This window comes from Lepus europaeus, chromosome 2 (genome assembly GCF_033115175.1).
Source record: "Lepus europaeus isolate LE1 chromosome 2, mLepTim1.pri, whole genome shotgun sequence".
In the NCBI taxonomy this organism is placed as follows: Eukaryota; Metazoa; Chordata; class Mammalia; order Lagomorpha; family Leporidae; genus Lepus; species Lepus europaeus.
The window spans coordinates 32,169,367-32,196,201 of record NC_084828.1 but is presented as its reverse complement, the minus strand read 5'-3'; the positions used below and the strand labels follow the sequence as shown (position 1 = coordinate 32,196,201).

Below are 26,835 nucleotides of genomic sequence, written 5' to 3'. Positions count from 1 at the left end.
CGCACTGATGAGCTGCGGAACAGCCTGATAGCACTGGTGTCATCCCTTACTTTAGTCTCTCCTACTGACTGGATTGAATCCTTTTTTTTTTTTTTTTTAAATCCACATTTTGATCATTGCAGCACTCAAAATGCTCTTTTTAATTGATAGGTAATTAACGGCAAAGGAAAACCATGGTTTAGAACTTGGGGAAGTGACTGAAGTTAGCATTACAACTTTGGTTTTCTCTTCTTTTTTTTCCTGCTTACATTTGTATTTTTTCAAGGTAACAGGAATTGTATACAAATGATAGTAGACCTCTACCTCTTTAAGCTTATCTAAAAAAAGGTAACTCATGATGAATTATCAGGAAAGAAAATAAAAGATGTACACAGGGACTCTCTCTTCATTGTCTACTTGGAATCTTTGTTTTTTCTATAAACTATAAAAGAGGAGAAGAGATCTCTGCCACTTAAGATTTACTTAAATGACTCAAAGGTGCTGCTGTGACTAAAACAAGAACAGAAAAAAGCTTACAAGATCAGAATAGAGAGGCAAAAGACCAGGGCACATTTTAAGATGTACCGAGACCACAGGGGAGGTGAGCCAGCAGATGCAAGGTTTGCTTCTCCTTCTCTCTGTTAACTTTGATTTTCAAAGAGACTTCAGCTTGCTGATGCAAAGAGTTACCACAGCTACCATAATCAACCCATCTGCCTTTGGGAAAAAATGTAGGAAAACACCCCTCTTTACTTCTTGGATCATTGTATCAATTAGCCACAGGAAAATATATCAGACAATGCACCTGCATTGCAGTTCTACTCTCTCTTACCAGTCATGTAGCTTTTCAGAAACACAGCCTATGACACCTGTAAAATGTTAGCCAATTTCCTTTTCCAGATGTGACCTCAGAGATGAACTTTATCAGGAAAAATGATTTAAAATGGATTGTCCTAAAGGATCACAGACTTTTCTCAAAGCCTGGAGCACATTCCCATGAAATTCGGTAAAAGATACAGTGGGAAAATAGAAGTTCGTTTAGATCGGTCAATAAAAAGGTTGTAAGATTAGTTAGAATGCTTCAAGATTATTTTTAAATTTGATATAAACATCTTTACTTTTATTTTTTTTAATTTTTTTTAACTTTTATTTAATGAATATAAATTTCCAAATTACAGCTTATGGATTACAATGGCTTCCCCCCCCCATAACATCTTTACTTTTAATCACTCATAAAGGGCATCAAAAGTGTATAGCACTTCCCTAGGCCTAGAATTTATGAGATTATTCTGTTAGCAACTCAAAAACATTAATTTGGTCTTTCAGAGCACAGATAACTAAATTACCTAGTAAGATAGCATCTTACAACTGCTGTAACTATTACTGTACCAAGCATTTGAAGAACTGGGGTATTAAATTAACATTAAATGATGCCAACAGATAAGATTCATTTACCAACCTGTACAAGATTGGGTACTTTAGTGGTGAATATTTAAATCCTATTTTCAAAAGCCAAACAGGTCTCAGTTTAGAGATTCAGGTGGTAGAAAACAAACTTCAAAATTATTTGTTGATATTTCCACATTGGTTAGCATGAACTAGAACCCTGCATATGGGGCCCATGCTGTGGCACAGCGGGTTAACGCCCTGGCCTGAAGCACCAGCATCCTATATAGGCACTCGTCTTCCAATCCAGCTCTCTGCTATGGCCTGGGATAGCAGTGGAAGATGGCCCAAATCCTTCGGCCCCTGCACCTACGTGGGAGACCCAGAAACTCCTGGCTCCTGGCTTCGGATCGGTGCAGTTCTGGCCATTGCAGCTAACTGGGGAGTGAACTATTGGATGGAAGACCTCTCTCTTTCTCTGTGCCTCTCCTATGTAATTCTTTCAAATAAATAAATCTTAAAAAAAAAAAAAGCCTGCATAATGTCAGCAATTATAGTCTGATGTTCAATACTCTGCTATAAAAGTACTCACTATGTTGTAGTCAGGAATTGCTACCTACTGTTTTTTTTTTTTTTTTTTTTTTGACAGGCAGAGTGGACAGTGAGAGAGAGAAAGGTCTTCCTTTTTGCCGTTGGTTCACCCTCCAATGGCCGCTGTGGTCAGCGCATTGCGCCGATCTGAAGGCAGGAGCCAGGTGCTTCTCCTGGTCTCCCATGCGGGTGCAGGGCCCAAGCGCTTGGGCTATCCTCCACTGCACTCCTGGGCCATAGCAGAGAGCTGGCCTGGAAGAGGGGCAACCGGGACAGAATCCGGTGCCCCGACCGGGACTAGAACCCGGTGTGACGGCGCTGCAAGGCGGAGGATTAGCCTATTGAGCCGTGGTGCTGGCCCCTACTGGTTCTCTTAAAATCCCTTTTAGATAATTTATTCTTTGATGCATTTACCATGCATTTTCACCGAATCATAAAACATAGCTGTGCATCTTCTGATGGTTGCATCTATCCATTGTTGAGTAAGGTGTCACTTTTCAACATTTTAATAATGGAAGCAGGATATATTTTTAGTAATTGGATGTTTCTAGACAATGTTCATCATCTGTTGAGAAGTTGTATGGATTACAATAGATCTATTTTATTCCTCAGAAGTGGATTATTTGGTGGAATGGGAGAGGGAGTGGGAGATGGGAGGGTTGCAGGTGGGAGGGAAGTTATGGGGGGGGGAAGCCATTGTAATTCATAAGCTGTACTTTGGAAATTTACATTTACTAAATAAAAGTTTAAAAAAAAAGAAAGAAATTATTTGGGAAAATGTCTTCCTCTTAAATGATGGTTAATACAACTGTAAAAATGTAAGTTCCCAGGCCCTCAGTTTACAAAATAGAGTATATTGGGATCTGTCCCCCTAAATAAACTGGTCTCTAATACTGATTACATTCATATATTGCTCATTATTCTCAAATAATCATTACCTACATATCAAATATATTTATGTATGTATATTTGTGTGCACACACACACATTTGGGGAAACGATGGCAGCTCTTTTTCTTTTAAAATAAACATTAGCTGCTGAAATCTGGATCAAAGTCCTCCAAGAAAACATTTTTTAAAGATTTATTTGAAAAGCAGAGTTACAGAGAGGCAGAGGCAGAGAGAGGTCTTCCATCTGCTGGTTCACTACCCAAATGGCCCCAACACCCAGAGCTGTGCTGATCCGAAACCAGGTACTTCCGGATCTCCCACATGAATGCAGGGGCCCAAGGACTTGGGGCATTTTGTACTGCTTCCCCAGGCCATAGCAGAGAGCTGGATTGGAAGCAGAGCAGCCGGGACGCAAACTGGCGCCCACATAGGATGCTAGCACTGCAGGCAGCAGCCTTTACCCACCACACCACAGTGCCGACCCCAAGAAAACATTTTCAAGTGTCTATGGGCGGGTGTTGTGGCCTAGTGTTTTAATCGTTACAATGGGAACAAAATATTTTGCAAATAGTTTATAAACAATTACCATGAAAATAAAAGTGATAAACACCAAAATACTGGGGACAGCATTGTAGTTGTGGTTCAGTGGGTTAAGCTGCTGCCCATGCCACTGGCATCCCATACCTAAGCACCAGATTGAGTCCTGGAAATCCAATCCCGCTCCTTGCTAAGGCACCCAGAAAGCAGTGCATGATGGCCCAGTTACCTGGGATTTCACTACACACGTAGATCAGGATGGAGTTCCTGACTCTTAGCTTTGGCATGGCCAGACTCCACCACTGCATCCACTGGGGAATGAACCAGCAGACAGATCTGTCACTTTCTTATAAATAAATCTTTTTTTAAAGGGTTTGTGTATGAGTCTACCCATACATATATACAAATATTCAATTATTTTCAAACACCGCACTAATTCAGATCCAGGTAAAAAGTCTACAATGAGCAATGAGCAATGGAAGAGAGGGTACAACCACTTTTATTTTTGAATTATGTTTCAATTGCCATTTCTAGATGCATTAATGTGCTGGTCCTCTTCTCTATTTTTCCTCCTTTCATTTTTTCTGAGAAGAGCAAAACATCTTTGGAGACTTGTTGCTATTTTTATAACCTGGGACGTTTGTTTATAGAAAGCTTAAAAGGCAGAAAAAGCCCACAAAATAAGTGATTTAAAACAGAGACAATGCATTTTTTTCTCATTTATTCAAATTCACTGCAGGAAGTAAACACTAAAAGATTAAAAAACAAAACAAAAAATTCACACTGCAGTATGTACAGTTTCATGACATCACATGAAGAAATTAAACTCCTAATAAAAATGACAAATTATATTACTGAGCAGAGCGCATCAAAATTGGTTGTGTAAACCGCAGAATTCTTACCATGAATGGTAATGTGCCTGTATCCCAGTATTTACTAATATTGGAATACTCCTGGTATAATATGCTTCCAATGGGATTTAAAAATTCATGAAAGTAGCTGTGTGAATTCATTATGTCAAAAAGTAGTTGAATTGATTTTTAAAAAAATTTTCAGACCATTGGATTCAAAGAACACCCTTTCACAAAGCTTAAACCACGGAAGTCCTGTCCAGAAATGGAATACTGCCATGTTGGGATGAACATCTGATCGGACTTGTTAAGACATTTTGCCAAATGCACAGATGCACAGGGTCCCCCATGCACTTTTCATGCAGCAGATAATCACAACTTAAATAAAAGGTTTATTCTATACATTTGTCCACACTTGCAACTGTATACATACATGCACAATTTTTAGACCTGTCTGATTATATTTACACTTATACATGGAATATACAGGAACCAAAGAGATTAAAAGGCTTTTCTGTTGCATTAGAACAATACAAAATATGTAATTTTCATTAAGGAAATCACTATTTACATCACCTTTAAAAACTGATTTTAACATCTTCATGTAACAAGTCAATATATATATACATTTTATATATATATATAAAATATATATCTCACCAGTTTACTCTTCTGTAAGATGCAGCACAGAATAAACAGGTAATGCTACCTTACTGATGTCAATGAGAGCTGTAGTACCCCTTCACAAATGACTTTATTAGGAAGAATTTGTGTAGATATCTAAAATAGTCCTTGAAAATGTGAAGTATGTGTGCATCCTTGTAAATACATGTGCATAAACAAAGTGGCTTTGTGGATGTATGCCCTTTCTCACCCCTCTCCTTACAAAATCAAAGGCAACTCACATTGGGGACATTCTCCAGTAAATCAGAACAGCATTCTTTGTGGTCACATTTATTTATGTATTACATATTCTCAAGCCTTTCATTGTTAACAACAATCAACCAAACAAAAAAATAGCAATGCTGGCCCTTGATGGTCTTCTCCCTGACCCATGTCTTACTCACTTCCTCCTAACCAAGGGAGAATACTGGCATTTTTTTTCTGACGTACCTGAAAGGCTTTGCACAATGATGAGAACAATGGTTTGTTTAAAAGCTTACTTCTACAGTGTAGACATTAAGACTGTCACAGTATGGACATGGAGTAGAATATATTCACTGGCCCGTGGGATTTTCATGTCCGAATAAGCATATGCCTTCACCAATATTCACTCTTGGCTATTATATAATATATCCAATAACTCTGTGTATAAAGCATTTTGAGAAAAAATAACCATTTCGAATTTTAGATATTAGGAAATAACACCCATTTTAATATAAAATTCTTAGAAACAAGTTCAAGTAGAACAACTTCAAATTAATTTCCTTCTAATTAACAGCTGATAATTTTTGATAGGTTATTTTTTAACCCATTTAAAAATTAAAAGCCAAAATATTATCTGGTGCATGAACTGCGGACTGTAAAAACTGAACTTAAAAACGGACTTGCTTCAAGACTGAAAACCAGGTGGTTCAGAAATACAGTAAGTTCTTCCAAGACAGTATCAATGTTTACTTTTAATCACTATTTCAAAATACTAGACTCAATGGAGTGGCTGTATACAATTCTGTCAGATAAGTGATCTCTGTACACATTTGTTGAGTCAATCTGAGATTAGTGCCTTTCTTGGGTTTGAACTAAATGTTTTAATCTTTGTCAGCATTGTTCTTAGGACAATGGTTTTAATAGAAGTCAAGGATGTAGTCAGGAGAAGTTTCCAAATCTTCCTGGAATCACCTGAGTTTAGTAAGTGGCCCTGTTATTCCATCCCTAAGGCTAATTAAGTAGATGTTATTCATTAGAATACATAAATAATCACAGATTTTCCTGAGATGTTGAGCCAGATAAGAAAGTTGTCCCCCTCCACCCAATTTTTTTTTTGTCATAAAAAGTATTTTGTACCCGATTTCCAAAGACATAACAGTAATATAGGAATGATAATATTGCAAATTTTGAATTGATGTGTGACTGTACTGGGGAAAATATAGGCATCAATTTTTTTTTTCTTTTTTTACAGTCCATATTCTGAGAAAAGTCATAAGCAATGGTCCTCAAACTTCAGTGTGCAGAAGAAACACCTAGGGAGCGAGTTAAGGTGCAGACGAAAGATTCCCAGGTCCACTTAGCAGGTACTTGCTTTGCAGATCTGATTTGCTGCCTGTAATTCTGCAATTTAAAACAAGTGCTCCAGATGATTCTTATGCAGGTGGTCTGAGTCCAGCTTTAAGAAATCCTGGTCATAAGACTTACAGGTACCACAGGAATGGTGAGAATTAACTTTTACAAGAGATGGTGAAAGTTGTCCAAAGAAAAGCCATTTTACTTCTGTTATAAACAATTTCTTAAATATTCAACTATTCAGGAAACCACCTGAACACAAATGTTAACTTCCCTAATTCTGTAAAAGGAGGAGTAATAATTTAGTAAAGTAGTTAAAATACAAAAATGGAAATCTGTCCTTTTTTATAAGGATCTATCAAACTTCCCTCAATTGTAATCAATTTTTACTAAGTAGTACAAGGTTTAAAGAAATATGTATTGAAAAGGACTGGGGTGGGCAGACATACTGGGAATCAAAAACCCCTTCCAAGAGTTAAAAACAAATATGTCTTTTAGCAAAAGTGAAAAATGTTAAGTATATAGTTTTTCTGATTTATTGGATAATTTATTACTGGATAATGAGATGTGAATCAGAACTAAAATTTTAATTTGATATTATTCCCTAAGAGTTATTTAAGAGTTTGGATTTTTAAAAAAAACATGTAGGCTGACTTCTGAAAAGCAAAATGAAACACCCTATTCAAGGCATCAAAATGCAGTAATCCACTATGGATGGAGTTTTTACATTTTAACTTATGCCTCTTATTTATGATTATAAAATAATTTCATTCATAGGCTACTCAGTTGTTATCTGATGCATACAGAAGTGTGAAACAACCAATTGCTAAGTTCAGTAGTTTCCTCATGACATCTAATGTTAAGCAAAAATTAGTATGCATATTTAAACATCACCAGTAACCAATACTTCTCAAAATAAAAAAAGAAAGTTTCAATTATACCATGCTTTTCTCAAATCATGCTCTTATTTATACAGATCTCAAGTTCATACTAATTAGTTTTAAAGTGATCCAAAGCTGACTGGCAGGTACACTTCATTCGGATTCTTTTTTTATTGTTAGCATGTTTCCCAGAAGTCCGTAAACATCTCCATTTGCACTGTGTGGGCGAGAAGCGTTATTTCCCATATGGCTGTTGTAAGGGCTTCTTAAGTTGATGAAAGAAGCCTTAGGTTCTGCAGCAGTAAGTAACTCTTCTTTGACTGGAACCTGTGAGACACTTTCAGAAGAAGGTTCCCTCCAAATGTCCTTATCCTGCGTTTCTCGACTGGTAACAGAACTGCCTCCTTTCTGGAGCATGTAATACAAGATTGGGTTAGTTTTGGTCAGTCTTGGAGAGTCTTTTTCATACTCACTCTTATCTACATCTGTGATAACCCACTTAATGGGTCCCTTCTCACTGGGCCCGGGACAGCCACTCAAAAGCCCAGTTTCTGGCCGAGAACCCGCACAGCTCATGTGCTCAGAGAAAGTTGGACTCACAGGAGTTTTTACCATTCCTGGGTATGAAAATGTCCTGTTATCCACGCAACTACTGGGCTGAGTGGAACTGTACATCAGTCCATTTAAAGAAGAAATGCTGAACTCAGGTTTGCTACTGGTCACATTATTTTTGTGTCCTTTTCTTTTACTGTCAACGACAGAGTTACTCCTGTGTGGGGACAAATCCCGCACACAGTTTTCTGAGAGAAGGAGCTGTTTCAGAACATTGAAACTTTTGCTCTCTCGGGCCCAACTCCTATGTTCATTTTCACTGGCTGAACCAGGACCAGCAGGATATTTAAATTCAAGGTCATTTCTGCTAAATTTCAGCTCTTCCTGGTTAATCAAAGACCCATACAGTACTTCTGGAGCGCTGTGATTGTTTGCAGCATCAACAATGTTATTTTTCATCTTTTTAAATGGATTTTCTAATGGCTCAGAATAAAGCTTCCTTTTCTTAGGGACCATACAAAGATTCTTTGACTCCAGAAGTGTTAGTTCACTGCTTCTGTAGCTCTTGTCCGGGTCATCTGCCAGGTAACTCTCATGGTTTTGTCTCAGCAACCGACTTAACAAACCATTCTTCGAGAAAGAAAAATCCTGAGGTGAAACTGGCTCCGATTTCAAGTCCTCGGATGCTGGTAAGGCAGCTGCGTTTCTCTGCATGGTAGGAGCCATACCCAGTAGTGGGGCACTCTTAGTATCATGGTTCAAGTGCAGATTTGTGTTATGAATATGTAAGTCATCACAAGGCTCAGATTTTATTTTCACCATCAGTATTTGTTCACTTAAAGCTCTCTCGGCGTGTTCCTGAGTACTTTCATCTCTTACAGGAATCTTCTCTTTTTTTTCACTCTTACCTTTGTTGGTATTTCCCAGGAGCAACTGGAGGACAGTGCGTCTTTCAAGCAGATTTTCTATTTCAGAACCAGAAAGTCCTGGCTCAGGAGCTGCTGACTGACTACTGAATGCCTTATTGTCTTCAGCTGCATTTGTTTTATTTGCGAGCAGAGGGCTATTTAATCTCTCAATCATACCTAGCGGTTTGTCTGGGTTTACACTTAACAGCTGTTTGCTGGGTCGCTGCTCGTCCGCTGACATGGAAGACTGCATCCCACACTGTGCTAGATTTTGTAACAGCTTACTGGCACTAAAAGTGGCAGAGTTTTGTGCACCTTCATTTTGGGCTGGTTTCTCTCCTTGTGATTCTTTGCTTTTTGTAAGGTCCATCAAGTGGTTAGATGCAGTATTCATTAGCTTTTCAGACTGAGTACTGCAGGCATATGGTGTGGAATTCCATTTGATGACCAGGGAGTTCTGAGAAAGATTGATGGGAGAATCTGCTTTGGTGGATGCAAGTAATGGTGGAGTGCTCACTGGAGTAGTCCTATTTGTACCGGGGCTTTCTATTACAGAAGTCCTTGTATAATTTTGTGTACTGAACTTTGTCACATCACTGTGTACTCCCTGAGTGCTGGTGGTCTTTTCTACATTTTCTTCATTCTTATGGCCAAGTAGCAACTGAAGAAGGGTTACTTTCTGGTGTGAATTTAGCTTGGAATTCTTTGAGGTATCTTGATCTTCTTTGATATCCACCTCTGGGACTTTTGGATCCCAGGTGTTGAGCAAGGACTGAGTTAAGTTATCTAGAGAAACAGGTTGGTCAGATTCCACTTTTTCGATTCGGTGTTTGCAAGACAAATCTATGGGAACACAGTTAGAGTAAGAACTTTCGTCACCGCTACTGTCATCTGTAAAACTAGGATTGTTGTCTGAATATTCATCAACAGTTGTAGGTGTACTGCTATCCTCAAAAATGCTTCCTCTCTCACTATGACTATGTCCATTCATAGGCTTAGGTATGGTCTGGCTTTTAAGCAGGTGTAAAAGCAAACTATTATTGGCAGCTTGTTTTATATTGTTTCTTTCCAGTGAGTTCTTATAGCCTGCATTTTTGGGGGAAGAAGGAACAATACCCATTGGATTTTGAAATGTTGTAGCATTACTTTTGCTAGTCATTAGTTTGCTTGATGATGTTCTTGCCTGACCGTTAAGATGGGCTGGCATTCCTTTCGAGAGCTGGAAACTACCAACATCCTTCTGGCCATTTTCTTGCAATCTGGCCATAGCAGCAAGTCTTTCACTTGCCACTTGATTTGCATTTTGTGTTTTTAAAGCATGTTCTCGGGAATACTGCTGCAAGTGAGCTTCACTAGAAAGGAGCAATGCTAACTGGCTACAAGCAACACTAGGTTTAGGCGAGGTGGCAGGACTAGCCCTTTTTTCCACCATGCTTGCAACAGCCTGTAATCTGGCGGCACATGACAAGGGTTCACTCATGACCTTTGTTCCGCTTTGTCCAACGTGATGAGGTGATTCTACAAACCTATCTCTGATGAGGTTTTTAGTTACGTCAGGAAGATTGGTATCAGGCTTTTGATCTTTAGCTTTACTTTTCTTCAACAAAGTCTTTAGGTGACTTGATGCAACACCATAGCACCTTAAATCCTTTTCTACTTTTAAAGAATCATGACTGAGGGCATATCCTTGCTCCTTGAGGCTCTGCCTAATTTGTTGTGACAGGGCCACAGTCTGCAGCCTAGAGCTGAATGACTGGAGCAAAGAGGCCAGTAATGTGCTATCTTGTTTGCCTTTAGGCACATTGTCAACCATGCCAGCCAGTAAAGCTTCCTTCTTTACGTTTAAATTTACGATGGAATCAGACAACCTCTTCCGCTTGGCTGCATTCCAGTCCTCAGAAGACTGCAGCAGCCTGGCCTTTTTGAGATGCAGCATGCCAGATCCCTGGTGTGTATGTGTATTGAGAACGGGACCATTACTTTGACAGGTGGGAAATGCACTGCCAGAAATGTTAAAGTTCTGATCTTCTTCATTGCGGTCAGCAGACTTTTTGTCGACGGCAGTACCTGATCCCCCTGCTGCCTGATGCATTAGTAATCCTTCTAGGTAAGTTAAAACAATAGAATCCTGGTGCACATCAGAGCCAAGCTCTTCTCCATGAGTCATGTTCAATAGAAGTATTCACAAGGGCTTGGTTTCTATTCACTTTAAAGAATGGTTTTCTGTGGGTGATTGAGATGTAACTTTAATTAGTGAATGTCAGTTTATCACCTTCCATAGCAATCAGAGGTGTACTGTTACATTCTGACTTGGACTTCTTCTAGCAATAACAATGTAAAAGGCAGGCAAACTCCAATGCAGTCTGATCACAGGGCTGATCAACTTTTACAGAAGAAGTAGAATTCCTTAACACATGGGTCTGTAGCAGCAAGCAGATATACTCCTTAGTGAATATACTGTTTTGCCGTCTTCATCTTTTGTTTCCCATTAAATGCAAATATCAGTACTCTAAAAAAATAAATAAAAATAGTTAAGGAGGTGCAGAACTAGGACCACACTATGATACCTACAAACAAAAGAACATGGCATTTGTAAGTTTATACATACATATCACACATAAAAATATTTAATACATGCATATATATATATGCATTAAGAGTCACTTCTTTAGTACTTTATGTCATTGTCATTTCTATCACATTGGAAATCTCTACTAGAAATCCTATGGGCTAACCCATATGGTTCAAAATCATCAAGTCATTTAGAGAAAATAATGTTATATAACTATCTTCCCGAGCCTACCAAGTTTTTTAATTTCTTAAGCATCTTCTTGGAATATGAATGTGAAGTCTCCTTTACAGTGTTATAGGTCTATGAGGGAGCTAGAATTGGCCTCCTTATACTTCTAGGCATTTAAGAACCAAAGTAATATACAGAAAAAGAGAGGTATCTATGACATGGGCTCATCTGATAATGTAAGGTTGAGGTGAACAGAAAAGATTTACTTGTGATATCATCTCCCAAGCTCCAAGATTTCATGAGTAATTTTTAGAATTCCTGTTTTCAAAGAAATGGAAGCACTAATAAGTTTAAGATTATTAAGTGGGCCTCTGCAAACCATGATAACTTTAATCGTATTTATAAACATTAAAATATGTATAATCACAAGCTTATCTATCCAAAATGTTTACCACGACTTACTAAAGACAGAAGAGAGTAGCTCTTCAGAAGCTCACTTAGGGCTATCAAAGGTTTACTATGTCTGTTTTTAAAAATCCTTACTCATGTGTTCCATGCAGAACTTTTAATTTGAAATTCATTCCTTTGTAAATTAAAAAAAAAGTAGGCTGTGAAGTATGATGAGAAATATCTTTTATTAGAATTTGCACCACATTCCCGTGATAATTATTATCAAAGATGAAACAAAACGATTTTCCATCATGAACACATAGGCAATTGAAGAACTCACTGCATTTCTAAAAACTTGTCAGATGTATTTTTTTTTTCAACTTGACCCCAAACCAGGAAGCCATTACACCATTAGAAGAGAAGCTGGAATGATTTCCATGAAGTTTGTTAGTGAAGATGGCAGAACATATTGCTCAAGTTATTAGACCTCCTCAGTTCTATTAAAACTACCTTGGTCCCCATTGGTATTTAAAAAAAAGTTCATCTTAATTTAAAGACTTCTCTGTAGCTTTCTGGATAAAATAATTAATAGAAATTCAAACTTCAGGAAAGAGTTATTACACAATTATTTGACTGTATCAAATTACTAGATTTCTTGATTAAAAGGCTAAATAATTGTAGTCTAGAAAAAAATAGGGAAAAGAGACAGTGACAATTAAGATAGATAACATGTATAAGAAATAGGTAGAGAAGGGTTTTCCTTGAGATTTCAACCCTATTAACTTAATGGGATCTCTGGGTGAATGTTTGGTGTACCGGTTCGGATGCTGCTTGGGATGCCTACATCTTACATCACAGTACGTTTGACTACTTGATATACTCTCAATTCTAGCTTCCTCTAATGGGTAACCTGAGGGCAGTACATGATAGCTCAATAAGTTGGGTCCCTGACTCTCTCATGGAGACCTGGATTGAGTTCCTAGCTCCTGGCATCAGATGGATCTGGCTGTTGGAGGCATTTAAGGCTCGAATCAGCAAGTGGAAGATGTTTCTCTGTCTATATGTCTCTATCATTCTCTCTTAGCCTTTCAAATAAATATTTAAAAAACAAAATTAAAAATAAAATCAGAGAGCATTTTTACAGCTGATAGTAACACACTTACATAAATACAGTTTAATAATTATATTGGTTTACAGTTAATTAAGACATTTAATGAAATATGTAAATCTACTGTATGAGTATTTCTCTCCCTACTATTGGCTACATTTTGATCCTTGACTGGACTGGAGAAAATCAAATCACATCAGTCAATTTGATATTTGATTTATAAGTAGCCTTAAGAAATTTCACTGAAACAGCAGAATGAAATAAGATTACTGGAGCATCTTTGTGTTCATACTACTTGTGTTATTTCTATTCAACTTTTTACTATTCATAGTATATGCTGCAAAGTGGTATTCACTGCATCAAAAAGACTGAATTTATATATTTCTGAATTTACAAAGCATAATCTGCAAGTTTATTTAAAAAGGATCTGTCATACTTTCTTTGAAAAAGGGCTTCAATGCTGCATTTAACCATTTATTCACCTATCTCACCATTTACTTCCTGTTTTAAGAGAAATATTTAATGACAGAGATTAAGAATAATCATTTCTATTTTAACCTATTAACTTCAAGAACATTACATTTTTAACCTAACTTCAAGAACATAATGAAATATACAGCTGATTTAAGCAGTTCTTGGGTCTGAGATTTCTGCTTAGTAAAATTAGTACAGAGCAGAATATGTAACTGAATGCTATAATACATGAAGTTATTGAATGAACAAACTGGAACTAGGAAGAAGGGCATTTTTATTCAAACACAGACTTTCTACTCTCTGCAAGCACAGATAGATGAAAAGCCACAATAAGGAAATAACAAATTTGAAGCCATACTCTCAAATTTTCTCACTGTAAATCAAAAGAATGACAAAGGCAAAGGCCGTTCTAAATATTTGTTCTTTTCATTTAAATAAATGTAACAAACTCTAAAACTTTCATCTTTCTACCTAGACTTTTTTACATGATTTTGGTAAATAAGTGTAAGTATTTAAAAAATTAAATGTGTTTTGAAAAATCCTTTAGGATTGTTTTAAGATTTCTACATGTAAATTACAAAACAAATTTTTTAACTTGGAAAATATGGCTCGTATACTTTGTATAAACATAATTACATGCATACACTAAGCTATCACAGTCTTCCTCAGGAAAGCAGGTACGCATTTAGAGAAGAGTTGAAGGGAAGACTAAGAAACACTTCCAAGGAAGGGGATTATTTTTCATCAATTCCTTCAAGAAGTCTTCAAGCACCCATTCCATGAAGCAGCAGCAGGAATGCGCTTGCTCCTGGAAACCTGCTTTTAGAGCAGGAATCTCCAAGTCAAAGACTGTGTTTACTGGGAGAGGCTGCGTCAGGCTGCAACAACTAGCCACCACCATCCCAGCAGAAAATGAAACGCTTAGAAAATCAGGCATTCCAAAACTCTTTTTTGAGGCCTTAATTCAATGAGCTCCTTTAATTGAAAACTCTTCAGAGGAGTAGAGAGAGCCAACTTTCTTCAAACAAATAACTTTCTTTTCTATGTCTTAAACTAAAGAGGTGAAACATGGTTAAAAAGCCTACCCACATTCATTAAGTCTTGCCTTTTGACTTCTGTAGCACAAAATTAGAGGAATTTCAGCAAAAAAGGAAAAGAGGCATGATACTTGGATACAGGTACAGCTCACTGGGACCTACAAATATTAGGGTGTAGTGTAAATTATGAAAAGCACCTGATAGATATCTGAAGGTTAAAAATGTTAAAATCATTCTGTATTAGCCTGAAATTTTTTTTTTCAGCAAAAAGATAACCACATTATTCATGAAGCACCAATATACAGTTCATTTGCCTGATCTTAAATATTTCTGAAGAGTGTTGCCAGGCTTATATTTGAGTGCGTTCAATTACAAGTACCTAAGTATCAACACATGTTTAAGCATTAGGCTTCTTTAGGGATTTGTAAGTAATATATTTAAACTGGAACAGTTTATAAAATGTGTGATCCACTAGCTTGTCAATCCACTAACTTCAACAATGATTTTATTAGAGATTCTGTATCTGTCTATTGGAAGGTACTCAACATTTTCCTCACAGACACAATACAAGAGAAATTTTACCTCTATGGCATGTATTTGCTAAATGATTCTAAGTCAAAAGAGCAGATTTCTTCCTGAAGTTGAATTATGAAAGAGAAAAGCAACCAAAGAGAGAAGAAAAAATAAATTCCTAAGAACAAATGAAGACCACACAACTTCTGCCAATCTCATTAAGTTTAGAAGGAAAAATTCAGTATAGAAACTAAAATAGATGATACTATTTAGCCTGCATTAAGTATTGGGTTTATAGATGTGGCAAGTGAATAAAGATTTCTTAACACTAAAAAATTTATATATATGAAGGTAAAAAAATATCTACCCAGTAGCTTTTTAAAAAGTGCATTAAATAATATTTGATTCTACTTGGTTATTATTTTTTGAGTGGTTCTATACAACTTTAGGAAAAAATGACTTTAACAATAACATTAGTGTAAGCTTTAATACCAAGAAATGACTAAATAAAAATCTGCTCTTTATAATGTGAGATTTTTAACCCTCAGTATAGCAATAAAAAGTTATCATCATATTCATCTGGATCTAAAAGGTATTTTATTATTTATGACTAATTTATAGACTAGAAATACAGGGATAGTGAAACAATTTTATTGGACTTTTTAAATGTATTACTGAAGACTTAACATTTACTCTAAAATTTCTTTTGAGTGGGGAAGAGCTCCCTAAATGCCAGCAGCAGCTCAGGCCAAAGCCAAGAGCTTGGCACACAATCCAAGTCTGCCACATGGGTGGCAGGAGCCTAGATACTTAAGCCATCGCTGGTGTCTTCCAAGATCTCCATCAGTAGGATGCAGGAGACAAGAGCCAGAGGCAGGAATCAAACCTGTGCACTCCAATATGGGATGTGGGCCTCCCAAAGGGTGCCCACACCCAAAGCCTCTCATTTTTTTTTTTTTTTTTTTTTTTTTCAGAAACTTTCAAAGTATCCTTGTACAGGTCTAAAAGATTCCATGACTTCTGGGTCGTTTGTACTTATTTAAAACATGTTACTTTTGAAAACTTGAACAGCTTATAATGAGGTTGAAAAGAGGTAGTGCCTGGGGCCAGCGCTGTAGCATAGCAGGAAAAGGTGCTGCCTCCATTGCCGGCATCCATATGGGTGCCAGTTCGAGTCCTGGCTGCTCCACTTCAACCCAGCTCTCTGCTATGGCCTGGGAAAGCAGTACAAGATGGCCCAAGTCCTTGGGCCCCTGCACACGTGTGGGAGACCCGAAGGAGGCTCCTGGCTTCCGATCAATCGGCACAGTTCCAGCTGTTGCCATCTGGGGAGTGAGACAGCGGATGGAAGACCTCTCTCTCTGCCTCTCTTTTTCTCTCTGTGTAACTCTGACTTTCAAATAAACAAATCTAACCCCCACCAAAAAAAAAAAAAAAAAAGAAAAAAAGAGGTAGTGATCTTTGTCCATTCAATGAAATATTTCATTTCTATATCATCTCTTTGCTTTCAATTTCCTTCATCACATCACTGCATTACTGTTTTTTCTCCATTTAATGAACAGTTTCAATAAATCTGAGTGGTCTAGCATCATAAAAGATGAAATAATATGTCATATAGACCCTCTGAATACTACAGGGTTAGAGATTCTTATTACAAAATACTGAATGACAACTGGATGAAAACACTATATTCCTTTAGTCTTTAGAAATATACTGCTCAACAATTTTGCTTATACACTGATTTCTGAGTTGACAGAATCCATCTAGGATGTTGTCATCTGAAGACCACAAACATCTGTTCCTACACAATGGCACCACCATTGTTCATGTCTAGAATGCTAACAGATTCTTTTGTTTGTTTTCATTTTCTGATTTATCTAAATGGATTATCTTCCCAAGTCAACTTTCTTCTTACTGATATTCTGGACAGAAAGTGAAAAACTACTGAATTCTCAATTGTGTTCAAAGACTGTAGAGTCCCCAGGTTTTTTTTTTTTTTAAACGTTCTTCAAAGATGGTCTAGTTTAATGGGGTCTGCAGACATTTCACTACTGTATCAGTCTTCTAGGCACTTTCATTATTTTCCTTTTGTCTTATTATTTTAGTCTTAAAAAAAAACCACAGCTATGAATAAATGAATTCATTCCCAAGATAATAATGGCAACATGCTTAACAACACAAGGAAAAATAAGATCATGAAGATACAATAATACACAAAGGGCTTCAGGGGACAATTTATAAAAGGTTCAAGTAATCAAAGGTTCCAACTGGCACACAGAGAATTAGCAAGACATAATGTTTTATTCTATCAAAATGTTTTATTATAAAAACATATTTATTACACTTCCTACTAGTTAGAAATATACCTATAAAACAACTCTCAAAAAATAAGTCCAAAGAACTCTGATATACAAGATAATGTATTTCATGACAATTTAACAAAACTTTTTTAAAAGATTTATTTATTTATTTGAAAGTCAGAGTTACACAGAGAGAGAAGGAGAAGCAGAGAGAGAAAGGTCATCCATCCGCTGGTTCACTTGCCAACTGGATGCAACGGCCACAGCTGTGCCAATCAGAAGCCAGGAGCTTCCTCTGGGTCTCCCACGCATGTGCAGGGGCCCAAGGACTTGGGCTATCCTCTACCACTTTCCCAGGCCACAGCAGAGAGTTTGACTGGAAGTAGAGCAGCCGGGACTCAAACCAGCACCCTTAGTGGATTCTGGCACTGCAGACGGTGGCTTAACCCACTACGCCACAGTGTCGGCCCCAGCAAAACTTATGTCTAGTTATGTAACAATTTAAAAATTATAACTTAATCTTCCTTTTATTCATTTAAAATTGTTTATCAGCATGAAAATCTTTTAAAATTTACAAAACTAAAGATTTACTGGTTCTACTAGCATGCAGCAAAAAAAAAAATTGTTATAGTGAGATAAATTATCCAAAAATAAGAAAATTGAACAAAATCATGAAGGAAGTTTATGAAACCCTAACCATATATGCATGGACAGATTTTGGGAAAGATCTGAAGTGTCAACACATAGGTAATTTTTAAAAATATCTAGAAAAATGCTTTTCAAATTACAGTTTTTAAAAGGCCTGCAATTAATTTTTAAAAATATCTGATATTGAGTTGAAGTGTTAATATTTTCAGACTTGTAAATGAAAGACAATTGTAAATAATTTACATAACGTAACTCACAAAGGCATGTCACACTGATTCTGCAAAGCAAATTGTCTCCATTGCAACGTTTCTATTTGAAAATGGTTTATTAAGCACAAGGAAACTTTGCTTAACTTTTTATACACTTCAAAATGGTAAAACCCAAGTGCTAAGATTTTACTTAGATAAATAAGAGACACATCTAATATAATTCTTAAATGTGAGACTCCTTCTCGCTGAGAATAAATAAATATTAACAAAGGTCTTTTACAAATTGTTTTTAAGAGAACAATTCCATACCTTACTTGCAATCAGATTCTCCAATACAAACATATTTAAGTAATTAAGTATCTATGAAATCATGTGGTATGTTATTTCAATTATATTTAAGAAATACTTCTTGACTTTCAAATGTTTCCATGATATCTTGCTCAGTTTCTTCTGTATAATCCAGTAATATCAATTTGAGTCTTGCATTTAAAGGCATGAGCATTTGGATTGACAGGCCCAGTTCCTGGAAATCCAAGTAAATAATGCAGAGGCTCTTGCTTCCCTCTAAGATAGGACTGTGAAAGCAAGTTCAAAAGTTGAGCAATGGGGCCTGCACTGTGGCGTAACAGGTAAAGCCTGCTGCCTGCAGTACTGGCATCCTGTATCATTGCTGATTCAGGTGCTGGCTGCTCCACTTCGGATTCAGCTCCCTGCTAAGCACCTGGGAAAACAGCAGAAGATCCAAATCCTTGGTCCCCGTCCACCTATGGGGGAGACTTTGGAAGAAGCTCCTGGCTTCAGCCAGGCCCAGCCCCGGATACTGAGGCCATTTGGGGACTGAATCAGCGGGTGGTAGATCTCTCTCTCTCTCTGCCTCTCTATAACTCTGCCTTTCAAACAAATGAATCTTTAAAAAAAAAAAAAAAAAAAAAAAAAAGTTGAGTAAGAAACAAAAACCCAAGTACCATTTATCAACAGGATGTAAAACCAAACATTTTATCTAAATGGATGAACTTTCTAAATCAAGAGTCTAATAAAAATTAGAATACATAAACCTCAATGCTTAATTTCACAGAACTAGAAAGAACAGGCAACGTTTTAGATGAGAGCCTTGAAGCTTCATCAAATTGTAAAGACAGTGAGTTCTCTAGCATAAACTAAAAGAAAGTTAATGAAAAAAAATTCAAGGGTTGGCATTTCCTAGCAGAGAACAGAAAGGAAATAGTAAAAGAGTAAGCTTAAAATCTCATTAGAAAATTTCATAATTCTAACTTCTTGCAAAAATGAATTATAATTAATATATACTCTGATCTGAATTACAAAACAATTTTTTTGCAGTATTATGTTTATTGGTTGCACAATTTAATGGGTATACCCTGCCCCCTAAAGTGAACTTATTTTAAAACATTCTGCTCAACTGAACGCAACATTTGCGATCCTCACTGTGAGTTTTTGGACTCTGTCCCAAGGGGTCTCCTTCTAGGTGCAAACAGGCTTCAGAGGTGGGAGACAGGCAGGCCGCTGACTGACACTGCAGAGTGAGGCAGATGCCCGGGCGGTTCTCCACTGCAACCCGAGGGACTTAACAGATTTTTGCCCAAGGCCAAATTTGCTCCTAACTTCCAGGCCCATCAGCTTTAACTTGCTTGTCAGCTGCTTCCCTAGGAGTAAAACAGTGTCACTCACATTCTCTATTAAAAAGGCTCATCAGGAGACACTGCTGCTTGTCCAACTTAAGTGTTCAGCACAAGGACATAAGTATCTGCGGGCCTCTTCAACTCTAAAATTTTATTTCTATGAATCCAAGTAATTTGTCAAATTTTAGTTGATAAAAATGACAAGCATTTTAACCAGAAAGATGATACTCTGTCATAAAGTCAAGGAAGCAGCACTGACTAATATGTTTTATAGTCTTTTTAGTGAATTCTAGGGGAAGGAAATGGTTTTGAAATAGCTGTATACCCTACCCACCCAATCCCCCCAAAGTTATTTATCTTTGCTATTTTTTCATTAGGGTCACAGAATTTCAAACAGATGTTTATTTAAAAGCTAAATGTGAACTTACATTCAAACTGGAACTTCTGCTTATCTCAAAATGGCTATATACTGAATAAAATGGAAGATAACAGTAAAGATTTAAGATCTTCGGCAACATACACAAATGTAAAAGTAAGCTAAAATAATAGTCTTAGAGACACAAATACAACTATAATTGATAATCAAAATAAAGGACTTCTTTGTTCCGAATGACGCTCAGAAGTCTTACATGTGTGGATCAGACACAATAAATCCGTTATTCATTTTATTCTGCCTCTGTATCTAAAATAAAATACCAACTTCAAAATCAAAATTAGAAGTTGGAGAATTTAAGTTAAAAATCAAATGGCTGAAGAATCAAAGGAGCTAGAGAAAAAGCTAAATTGCCAATTTCTGTTTTATAAAATGCAATACATTCTTGGGTGCTGTGCTGCACTGCCTTGCAAATATCAAAACTAGAATAGTTAAATAAAATTGACTTTAGCTATAATTTCTAAAAATCCAGAATAATTATATGACAGAGAATACATGCAATATCATCAGCATTAAGGTCTAGTCATTGTCTTCTACAACAGTTTCTCTGAAGAAATACAAAATAATCATTAACTTATTTTGATAGCATGTACATATAAAACAGAGTTTAAAAGTAACAAGGGGTATAGCTTCTACTAACCTTTCCCAATTGCAAAGTAACTGGTGCTATCAGTTTTCAGACACATAATATTTCCCAATTTCTATCAAAATAAGAAATATAATGGAAAATAGATCTTTTTCTCCTAGAATTGAGCGTTTATAGTATATAAACATCCTTTGAGATTGGAGCATAAATCCTATTACACTCAACTATGGTTTCCCCATCCCTAAAATAGATTTGACATACAGACACCAGCACAAGGTCAAGGTCACAGATCAGTAAGAAAGATTACCAACAGAACTGATGTAACAGCTGGCATCTGATCAAAGCTCCTAAGGTTTTTAGTATACTTAGCAGACACTCTGCATTTACTCAGAGTACACTCTGTTTTAGAAAATGCTCCTCATCTTTGAAGACAAAAACTTTATATACTTTTTATTATATAGAATGTTCTGCTAAAATATTTATTGAATCACAGAGTAAGAATACATATGTTTTGGAATTGTGAGTTTTTATGTGTATGTATGTATGCTTGCACATGTGTTTATTTTTGTTGGTTACAGCTGCTTTCTGCCATGTGAAAACTTAGAAAGTAATTTACAGTCCATGAGTGGACCGTGCTCCCAAACACTGCCAAGCCTTTGCTCCACTTGAAGTTGAAATCATGGTATATTCTGCAACATTCTCAGGTCACTTATTCCCAAAATACACAGATTTAACTGCTAATTACTGGCTCAATCACAGAAGTTCTATAATGTGCACACAGTCTTCCATAACAATTTCCAAATCATACATATAGAAGAAACTTTGGTTATCAACAATAGCAACCAAAGTGATTCTTAATGGATACTACTGTTAAAGAATGCAGTTATATAACAAACCCACACCTTTTGTTTCAGCTTGTCCAATAAGATGTTGAATTTATCTTAAATTACATTTATGAAACAGTTATATGATGAATGTTTGAACTGAAGAAATCTGATCCACAATGCATTTTTAAGGATGTATATTGCTGTTGAGGAAAATTTACACTATAAAAGTTTACCATGTTAAATCAAGTATCACTTGCTATAGCTTTATATATTTAGTAAATTACTTAATGTATGCCATGTAAATGTTCTGTTATTAGTTCTTTGTTTTGTAGAATTATTTTTGATGAACAGGTTTGAATGAAAATACCAGAGCTGTACTACCTTAGCAAGACTTCTAGTTTTTCAATAACAAAGTAAAAAGAAAAAAAATGTATCAAATTATCATAGAGATTTCTTTACTATGCAGTGGATCAGAGGTTTACCAAAATTATTATTGATAGATGCTAATTCATTAATACATCAAACTTTGATCATAAAGTCTATTAGTACATTCTCTTTGAAAACAAATGGATAGGGCTTGGGCCCTGCACCTGCATGGGAGACCAGGAAGAAGCACCTGGCTCCTGGCTTCAGATCAGCGCAGCACCGGCCGTAGCAGCCATTTGGGGGTTGAACCAACAGAGGGAAGACCTTTCTCTCTGTCTCTCTCACTGTCTCTAACTGCCTGTCCAAAAAAAAAAAGAAAAAGAAAACAAATAGATAACTAGATACAAAAGATACTATCAAAACCTTTTTTAGATAAATCCTTTATAAATTAATAAATATGTTCTGCTTTATTGGCTACTTAAGAAAAAATGCTGACTGGCTATGAATGAATCAAGAATGGATTTGATTTTTCTAGAAATACTAAGCATTATATGATATACACTCTTCCCAGAACTGGCCCAGAACACAAAGATTTCTAGATTGAAGGTTCTAGTTCTAGTCAGTCTGCAGAAGAAAAATGTTACCACAAGCATAATCCGTGCACCCAGATAATGGTGATGACATCTGTAAGGGAAGGTGTCAACAAGCTGAAAGGGTCCCTTTCCAGAAGATTAATGAACAAAAAGAACAGTATATGCACAATATGTCTTTAAGTATCAATAGGTAATTTTCAAATGTCCTTCAATTAGGAAGATGAACGCACTAGCATATCATCAGTAGGCTACTAACCTTCAGTGGTTTCATTTCTATTCCAGCAATGCTATGCATACGTTCCCCTTGTGTCCATCTGCACAAAACCAAGTGTTTGATGTAACAGACTCAGTAACTGCTTTCCAAGATCCAGCTTTGCTGCTGTCCAGGTCTAAGGCACGCTAGGTCCACGGCAGGCATAGACCGGCCACACATGGTCCTTGCCAAAGCACCAGGAACTCAGAGGCAGCCTTCCCTGAAAGCCACGGTGGGGACAGCTTTTCATTTCTGTGATTCTACAACACTAAGATCTTTGAATCACCTCACAAATAAAATTGTACTTTGGTTTGTTAATTTCTGGCTCCCAACTACAGTACAAACTTCTTAGGGGTGAGAATGATTTCTTTTTTATCCTTACACCCCAACCCCAGCACCTGGCAGAGTGTAGCATTCCAGTAAAAACATACAGCAAGTCAACTTCTTGGAGGCAGAGTCTGTAACATGAGGTCAGGCTGTCATAATTTTGTAAGGCACCTTACAATTTCAAATGATAACAATAATGTTATTTATGATGCTTACTAACCAATTTGAGACATCTTTCCACCCTCAATATAATACAAAATTACAGATTAAATACTCTATCCTACACAGGAAGTTATGTGAGTTTGCAAAATATGTACAACTAGTTTTCTGGTAGGAAAACACAAGATTTAAACATTTAAATACATTCATATTTTTAGAAGATTTTAGTTTATATGAGATGATCTTTATTTAACATTTGTTTATAAAGAACTAATCAGATTGATTTAGTTTCCTTGAATTATTCCCTCCCCAGTCAAGGTTAGTAAATTCTGGTTTGCAAACCTAACAAGAACAAGTATGTGGAGGCCAGCATTGTTGCACAGCAAGTTAATCTGCCTGCAATGTTGTCATCCGCTGTGAGTGCCAGTTCAAGTCCTGGCTGCTCCTCTTCCAATCAGTCCCCTGCCAGCAGGACTGGGAGGGCAGCAGATGACGGCTGGAGTGATTAGGCACCTATCAACCACATGGAAGACCCAGGTGGAGTTTCTGGCTCCTAGTTTTGCCTGGCACACCCATGGCCATTGCAGTAGTTTGGGGGGTAAACTAGCAGATGGAAGATTTCTCTCTCTCTCTTTCCTCCTATCTCTCCCTCTCTGCAACTCTGCCTTTCAAGCAAACAAAATGATTTAAAAGAAAAAATGAGCATATATTTCAAAATACTGGTAATATCAAGCATTTTATCACACTTCCTTTTCAAATTATCTCCCCCCAGAGGATATTAATTAAAACCCATTTAATATTAAAACGTTACTCAAGGGGCCAGCGTTGTGGCGCAGCGGGTTAACGCCCTGGTCTGAGGCGCTGGCATCCCACATGGGTGCCAGATCGAGACCCAGCTGCTACACTTCCGAACCAGCTCTCTGCTATGGCCTGGGAAAGCAGTGGAAGATGGCCCAAGTCCTTGTACCCCTGCACCTGCATGGGAGACCTGGAAGAAGCGCCTGGCTCCTGGTTTCGGATTGGATCGGCACAGCTCCAGCCATTGTGGCCAATTGGGGAGTGAACCAGCAGTTGGAAGATCTCTCTCTCTCTTTTGCGCTCTCTCTCTCTCCTCTATGTAACTCTTTCAAATAAATAAATAAATCTTAAAAAGATTAAAAACTAAAAAAAAAATTACTCAAAACATCTTTTTGGTTGGAGATGTATTATGAAAGAAGTGGGGCCGGCCCTGTGGTGTAGTGGGTAAAGCCGCTGCCTGCAGTGCAGACATCCTGCATGGGAGAACCAGAAGTTCCTGGCTCCTGTCTTCAGATTGGTACAGCTTTGGCCCTTGTAGCCAATTGAAGAGTGAATCAGTGGATGGAAGACCTCTCTCTCTCTCTTTCTGCTTCTCCTTCTCTCTGTGTGTAACTGACTTTCAAATAAATAAATAAATATTAAAAAAAGGAAGTATCATAAGGAAAGATTTATTCCCCCAAATCAGACAAATCAAACTCATTCTAAGAAATAACCAATCATGAAACAGGGAAACTAAGTCTTTTTTTTTTTTTTAAAGATTTATTTATTTATTTGAAAGTCAGAGTTACACAAAGAGAGGTCTTCTATCCGCTGGTTAACTCCCCAGTTAGCCACAACAGCTGGAGTGGCTCTAATTTGAAGCCAGGAGCCAGGAGCTTCTCCCATGCGGCTGCAGGGCGGACTTGGGCCACCTTCCACTGCTTTCCCAAGCCATAGCAGAGAGCTGGATCAGAAGTGGAGCAGCCGGAAATAGAACAGGTGCCCATATGGGATGCCAGCATTGCAGGCAGTGGCTTTACCTGCTACACCACAATGTTGGCTCGGAAAGTAAGTCTTTAAGAAATAAATGGGTTTTTTTTCCCCCTGAACTGTCAACAACAATTGTGAAACTGTTTCTTCATGCCCATTTAAAAAAGTTATCATCCAAGTAGATAATTACTACATGCCAAAGCACTTGGGTGATAGATTCTATCAAATCACACAAAACTGGTCTGGGTTCAATTTCTAGCTCTTTCATTTATCAACTATTGAACTTTGGGCAAGGTTTTTCATTCATAAATGTGTCAAAGCTAAATGATTTATCGTTCATAATGTGGCTCTGTGAAGATTCTAACAAAGACAGACAGTTCTGGGCTTAAGTCTGTGGTAGGTACTGCAAAGACCTGATTCTTTACAAATTCTTCACTGCCCAAAATAGAATATAATATCTTCTTGGGGGTGGGCATCTGGCCTACTTGATAAGATGCCATTTAGGACACCCATACCCCATGCTGGAATACTTAGGTTCAACTGCTCTAGCACCAGACCCAAGAGGCAGTAGGAATGGCTCAAGTAGCTGACTTCTTAACACCCATGTGGGATACCTGGATTGAGTTCTCGGCTCCTGGCTTCGGCCTGGCCTAGCCTAGGCTGTTTTGAGAATTTGGGGAATAAGTCAGCAGGTAAGACCACATGTTCTCATGAGGCCAGTGCTGTGGCATAGCAGGTAAAGCTGCCTTCTAAAGTGCCGGCTTCCCATATGAGCACCCGTTTGAGCGCCAGCTGCTCCACTTCTGATCCAGCTCTCTGCTATGGCCTGGGAAAGCAGTGGCGGATGGCCCAAGTCCTTGGGCCCCTGCACCCACATGAGAGACTAGGAAGAAGCTCCTTCCTCTCTGTAACTCTTTCAAATGAATAAATTAACCTTAAAAAAAAAAAAAGCACACAGCACATGTTTTCCTTTTTTGAAACATGTAAATGTGTTTAATTTTTTAGTAGAGAGTGATTTTTTGAACATAGGATTCATTCTCCAAAAGCCTACAACAGCTGGTGCTGGGCCAAACTGAAGCCTAGAACTCAGTCTGAGTCCTCACGGGGGAGTCAGGGATCCAACTACTTCAGCTACCACCTGCTACCTCCTAGAATGCACATTAGCAGGAAGCTGGAATCTAAGTAGGGTGGCAACTCAAACCTAGGACTCTAATATGAAATTCAAGCGTTCCAAGAGGTGTCAATCTCTGCACCAAATATTCTCTTTTTAAATTTTATTTAAGTTATGCATTTCATGTATTTCATATATACAGATTTAGGTACATAACGACACTTCCTACCCTACCTTCCTTCCGCCCACGCTTCAATCTTTCTTCCTTCTCCCTTTCCCATTCTCACTCTTAATTTTTACAAAGATCTACTTTCAGTTTACTTAATGGTCATAAAGTTAACCCTACATTAAGTAAGAGTTCAACAAACAGTATGAAGAAAAAAACAACTGTTCCCCAACAGAGGAGACAAGAGCTATAAATAATCATCAAATCTCAAATGTCCATTTCACTCCCATACATTATATTGTAGGTACTCCATTAGTTATCTTGGACCAGGGTAAATATATGGTATCTATCTTTTTGGGACTGGCTTGTTTCATTAAGTATAATGGTTTCCAGTTG

General features: G+C 37.3%; 2 protein-coding genes across 2 annotated transcripts in view; both read right to left on the bottom strand.

Annotated features, from left to right (window-relative positions):
* Positions 1 to 26,835, bottom strand: part of SAMSN1 (SAM domain, SH3 domain and nuclear localization signals 1) — a 548,989-nt gene that overhangs the window by 489,803 nt on the left and 32,351 nt on the right. The gene's annotated exons all lie outside the window — the stretch shown is intronic.
* NRIP1 (nuclear receptor interacting protein 1) overlaps positions 4,090 to 26,835 on the bottom strand; it is a 55,103-nt gene continuing 32,357 nt past the window's right edge. The window contains exon 2 of the mRNA XM_062206644.1: positions 4,090 to 11,304. Within this exon, the coding sequence (XP_062062628.1) occupies positions 7,489 to 10,962 (3,474 nt within the window). The 5' untranslated portion in view covers positions 10,963 to 11,304 and the 3' untranslated portion in view covers positions 4,090 to 7,488. The remainder of the gene's footprint in view (positions 11,305 to 26,835) is intronic.